Genomic DNA, 6,000 nt, shown 5'->3' with positions numbered 1-6,000 from the left:
CCCTAAGCAACATGTCCCAAATCGCATTTTACAAATGATCTAGGATTGTCTGCTCGCTCCATTGTCTCCAAATACCTATCCTAGTCATATGACACCTTGTCATGCCAGTATTTTTAAATTTTTAATTATTACATTTGGCCCTGCCATAGGTTTTTAATGCGTCATGTTGTTATTGTTATTGCTTATTGCTTTGTTTATGAGTTTATTTGTTGTCTGTATTGCTGTGTTGTTTTATTGATGTATTTGGGCTTGGCCTCTTGTAAGCTGCACCGAGTCCTCCGGGAGATGGTAGCGGGGTATAAATAAAGGTTTATTATTATTATTATTATCCATGAGGTCTCTTCCAACTCTATGATTATACTTTTATCAGTTTTATACTAATTGATGCAATGCTTTTGATATGAAATAAATAATCCCCAAGATCTGCTTTGGACTGGAGCCCACACTGCCATATTATGTGGATTTTAGACAGCTGTGTGGAAGGGGCCTCAGAGTGTGGTGGAGCCTCCTTCTCTGGAAGGTTTTCAAGCAGAGGCGGGATGGTCCTCTGCTAGGTGCACGCGCTCGTTGACTAGAAAAGCCCGCTCCTTTCCAAGGGAGAGGCGCGCGCCTAGGTGCGCCTCTCTTGACGGGCGCGAGACGCAGCGCGTGTCCTAGTGCTGGGCTGCTCGGCCAGCCAAGGTCGAGCGCGAGCTCTTGCCTCAAGGGAGGAACACTGAGGCACCAGCGGCTTGTTTCCCATTCTTTCAGGGAAATATATATTGGAAAGAGCCCTTGGAATAAGCGCTCCAGCCGCTCTCCAGCCTTCAAGATCATTTTGGAAATTTGCATGCAGCGGACTTAGAGAGCCCTTTGCACATCCTCCCTCCTTCGCTTGCTTGCTTTTCCTTGGTACCACGCGCCCGTCTCCCTTTCCCAAGCCGAGCTGCCCCGTTTATATAGCCCTCTAAAAATAGCTCCCCTTACACTGCCTTATAAGGAGGCAGCCGGCCGGGGCTTTGGCCCAATCCGCGCGGCTCTTCCGTGTTAAGCCCCGCCCCTCACCGCCGCTGCGGCTTGGGATTGGTCGGCAGTGACTTCACGCGCGGCCCCCTTGGTTCCCTCCCCTTGTTTGCCTTACATGGTCACGCGCGGCCTTAATGGACAGTTTCCTCAGAGGATCCTACGGCTGCGCGAGACACACAGAGAGGGAGGGGGGAGAGGGAGCGCGAGGAAGAAGGAACCAAATAAATAAATAAATATCAAAGATGGGCGCGCGCCTCGGGAGCGCGCGCCTGAGAGAAAAATGCAACCTCCCCAAAATAAAGCGCCAAGATTGCATTCAGCCGCGAGCAGCAATGCAGAAATAGATGGCAGTCTGGTGTCAGTGAGTTTGCAATCTCCCCCTCCTCCTCATTTCTTTCAGACAGGCAATTCGCTTCCTTACTACAAGTGGAGAACTTCCCCACTACACACCATTGACGGCTTCTACTCCACATTATTGGGTGCTGGATGGGTCCCTGTTTACACCTGATTTTTTTTGCCACTTTCTCCCAAAGTGTGACTACAAATCCATCTGAAACAAAAGCCAAGCTGAAGACAGACAGAGAGAGGTTGGCTTGACTGGGAGCTCTTTCTGGATCCCCCCCCCCTTCTCTTGGTTTTCATGAACAGGACTAGAAACCCTCCAGGAAATTGCAGATGCGACCCTAAAAGGACGAGGCTGGGTGTCTTTTGCAGTGGCTTCAGCTCCACCATGGATGTCTTGGCGAGTTATAGTATATTCCAGGAACTGCAGCTGGTCCATGACACTGGCTACTTCTCCGCTTTGCCTTCCTTGGAAGAGAACTGGCAGCAGGTGAAGCTTTTCTTTCCCTTCTTTCCTTTCATCCCTTCCATCCCTCAAATGCAGTGTTGCTTCCCTGCTTCTTTTTGTGTGTGTTTCCCATTTTCTCTCCAGTTCCTCTTTCCTTTTCCTGTCAAAAGCAGCAGCAGGCAGAAATGTCACTCTTGAGCAGAGCTTCCAAACACCTTCCTTATGGAATAAGCCTAAATTAGGCAAGATCTGAGTCTGGGGGGAAGTTCTTTGGAGCCCTTTCCATAGCATACCTTGTGTATTTTTGTGTCAAGCAGTATATGTGTGCCTATGTGGGTTTGTTTCCAGAAGAGTGTCAAATCCATCTGAACCGATTTGGTAAGGAATCAGAGAAAAAACGTGCTGAGGATATGCATTTTCCCCTAGTAAATGCCCCTTTCCCAAGCCCTGTGCCAAAATGATTTGATGCATTTTGATAGTTTTGATCTGTGCATAATATCCGACTCCTCGCCTAGAATGTGCTGCCATCCGTAATTCATTTTTCCAATTTTTGATACTTTATGGAAACTCTACATATTTTCGGTACTATATGGAAACTCTACACCTTGTCTCCTGTGCTATGCTAATAATATAATATAATGCAATATAATATATTGTATATTATATATACATATATTATTTATAATACGGACCCACAAGAATATATTGTATATTATATATACATATATTATTTATAATATGGACCCACAAGAATACTGGAAGACAATCATCCTCGGAAAATGAGGGAACGCCTAAGTAAAGTAAGTAATTGTTTACAATATTATAATGTAATACAATATAATTCTAATATTATTAATAAAATATTTAATATATAATATTTTATATTACATGTAATATTACTAATAATATTACAATATAATGGTATAGTACAATACAGTAATATATAATACTGATATTGTACTACACGAATACTATAAAATATTGTATGAATATATACTTTACTTACTTAGGCGATCCCTCGTTGGACGAGTAGGATAGTCTTCCATCATCAGTATTCTTATATTCTATATATACACCTTGTAAGCTGCTCTGAGTCAGTATAGTAATATATAATACTGATATTGTACTACACTAATAATATATTGTATGTATATATAAATCTTTTAAGCCACTCTAAATCCCCTTCGGGGCGAGAAGGGCAGCATATAAATGTCATAAGTAAATAAATAAATATACACATATATACATACCACACACATACATTATATGCACATATATACATGTACATGTGTGTACACATGTCTGTCTCTCTATCATACATCAATCTATCTTCCCTTTCTTCTTGTGTGTTTGTTTAGGGGGTTATTTTCAACCAGTGTTGACAACTAACAGCTGGTGGGATAGGCTTTTCTTGATTTTCAAGGTGATCAGGGTGACATTTCAAGCCAGGTGTTTTGTTGGAAAGACATGGGCCCTTCTACACAGCCATATAACCCAGAATATCAAGGTGGATACATCACAATATCTGGTTTGAACTGGATTATCTGAGTCCACACTGCCATATATTCGATTTAATGTGGATTTTATGCAGCCGTATGGAAGGGTCCTTGGCTGCAGGAGCCAGGAATGCAACTAAGCATCACCTCTGCAGTTTTTTTTCTCCTTAGAAGAAAAATACCAAATTGACTTTGAATGGTGAATCTGGGCTTAAACAGGGGGATGCTCCCAGCTTGTTTCTTTCTGCACAGCCAGCGAGCGCACGTTCAGATGCCAGAGGGGGTTAAGAAATACTTCCCAAGCGGGAAATTGGGTAATGAGGTTAAACTAAACAGGGAGGCAATGCTGTCAGGAGAGATGGGAGCTGAAAGAGAGAGGAGCGAAGGACTTGCATGAAATCTGTGATTAGCCTCAATACAAAGACAGAGAAGTGGGAATGATTAGAAAGAAAGGCATCAGCTGGGACTAGGAGCTGGTGGAGAGACTGAGAGCACATGCTGGAAAATGGGGCTCCTTGTTAAGAGAAAGAGGATAAGGCTTATGGTAGTGCTCTGAGTTGGGTTTGATGACAAAGTCAGGTGTGAATCTTTTGCATTTGGCAAACTACGAGAGAGAAACCCCTGGCCTGGGTGGTGAACTGGACATGCAAGTGTCCAGAAGCATGTGGCTGCTGTTGAAATTGACATCCACTCCCCATTTTATAGATATATCTTGGCTGAGATGGTAGATTTCTGGATTTTTTTAACCTTCCAGTGATTCAGGTACCCTCAGCATCATTATACAATATGCCTTTAGGTGTAACAGTGTGTATAAATATCTGTATATCTGGATGTTATTGCTCTAAAAGTTGGAATTATTTACAGCGTAGCTGCTCAGTGTTTTAAGGATCTCCCAGTAGGTTGTCCTTGTAGTTCCTGCTTTCTTTGTGCAGAAATAATGTGCAAATACATCTTAGCCAAGCAGACAGTTCAAGTCTACTTCATTCTTAAAGGATGAGGAGCTTTTTCTGTGGAGTTGCTTGTTAGGCATGCTCATTGATGAGTCACATCTGGTTCTCTTTATGTTTCTCCTTTGAGCAACTGATTCATTTGGAGAGGCGAATAATTCCCCACTTAACAGTTCTTCCAGTTTGCTTCCAACAGTGTCCTTGCCGTTGAATCAGTTGCATATTAATAACAGTCTAGACAGTTCAATGGGAGATAATCTGTTGACATAGCCAGCATGCCTGGGGCAGATACTGTATGCTACTCTACTGTAAAGAGAGGATGCTGGCTGTTTTCTACAGTACCAGCTCCAGTCTGCTGTGCATACACTGAGTTTGAAGGAGCAGTTTGCCACTGGTAGTGCAGGCACACATGTGCTCGCCATAAATCCTTTAGTCAGGGTTGGCTTTTGTAGTTCCACTAACCTTTCCTTCACATCTTTTTTGGTTTCTCTTTGAACACATCCCACGAGTGATGCTCTTCTCAAAACAGTTTACAAAACAATCATTTAAAAATTGTCCAGTGATATTGGCCTCCTGTTTTATGTACTGGAGGAAGGAGACAGTTGACACAAAACCTCCCATTATGACCAAAGTGAAATGTGAACTAGACATTTCCCATGCAGCACTTTTAAAGCACATGTTTGTTCCTCTGAGCGAGTCCCACTGAGTTTGATCCATCTTGCTTCCAGGGTTGTGGGTAAAGGCTTGCAACCAAAAGCCATTCAGTGATGGTGGGATGAGGAACAACCTGAGAGGGAAGCAGCCATAGGAAGCCATAACTGATCTGCACACAATTTATATATCTACTGATCTCATTTTACCCCATTTCTTATCTTTCACTACCTGCTTATTTTTAGAATCCATCTACTGCAATTAGAGTAATCATATTTCAAACATGTTTTAATAAAGGATTTTATAGAAGAAGATACAAATTGCATGGAAACAAATTGGAAATGGTTTATTTCCTGGGAATGGAAGGCTGCACAATTCACCCAAGAATTTCAGACCTTATTCTAGAGTTTTTCAAAATACTTCTTTGCCTTTTGTCCAACTGGTACATAGCAAAACATTGACATACACTGAGAGGGTGAGAGACACCAAGGGTGGGGGGAGAGTTGTCTTTCATTTCACCTTCCCTTTGTCCCCAAGGCCGGCTAGCTACAGAGTTTAGGAAAGCAGTTCTAGAGATTGCTTGAGTTGTATTTATGAAAGGTTCCAGCCAAGCCAACCCTTTTGTACTCTCCCAGTTTCTACACTCACATTCTGTTGTTGAAGGGCAACACTTCATTTGTGTCTTTTAACAATAACAACAGCAACAAAAAGTCTTGCTCAAATGACAGCAAGCAAATTTACCAGCAGAAGGTTGTAGATTAAAAATGAATGAGCTGTAAGATGGGAAGTCCTTGGTTCAAATCTTATCTCAGTCATGACCTCATTGAGTTGCTGTGTCAGCCTCTATTGCGTGTATGAAAAGATATAATAGTAGCCTACTTACGCAAATGTGGTAAGCATGAGTGAAACAAATTTATGTGAAGTGCTGCTAGACTGTCTGGTAAGCCCACCACATGAGCAATAAAGACGTGATCCAGTTAAGCACTTCTGTATCTGGCTCACATGAAGCATTTGCTTCCATCTCTTCCATTCAAACCAGTGGGAATTTCGGATCATTAACTTACTGGCTGGATTCTGTCCCATGCTGTATGATAACATGGGGACAGGTTAA

The 6,000-nt window shown here is 42.4% G+C and overlaps 1 protein-coding gene across 1 annotated transcript in view; it reads left to right on the top strand.

The window, feature by feature from the left end:
* Positions 1 to 1,160: 1,160 nt before the first annotated feature.
* The window catches only part of KLF7 (KLF transcription factor 7), a 92,321-nt gene continuing 87,481 nt past the window's right edge, over positions 1,161 to 6,000 (top strand). Inside the window, exon 1 of the mRNA XM_060782701.2 lies at positions 1,161 to 1,837. Within this exon, the coding sequence (XP_060638684.2) occupies positions 1,646 to 1,837 (192 nt within the window). The 5' untranslated portion in view covers positions 1,161 to 1,645. The remainder of the gene's footprint in view (positions 1,838 to 6,000) is intronic.

This window comes from Anolis sagrei, chromosome 1 (genome assembly GCF_037176765.1).
Source record: "Anolis sagrei isolate rAnoSag1 chromosome 1, rAnoSag1.mat, whole genome shotgun sequence".
NCBI classification, from domain to species: Eukaryota; Metazoa; Chordata; class Lepidosauria; order Squamata; family Dactyloidae; genus Anolis; species Anolis sagrei.
The sequence above is the reverse complement of the archived record's forward strand: the minus strand, read 5'-3'. Positions and strand labels throughout refer to the sequence as shown.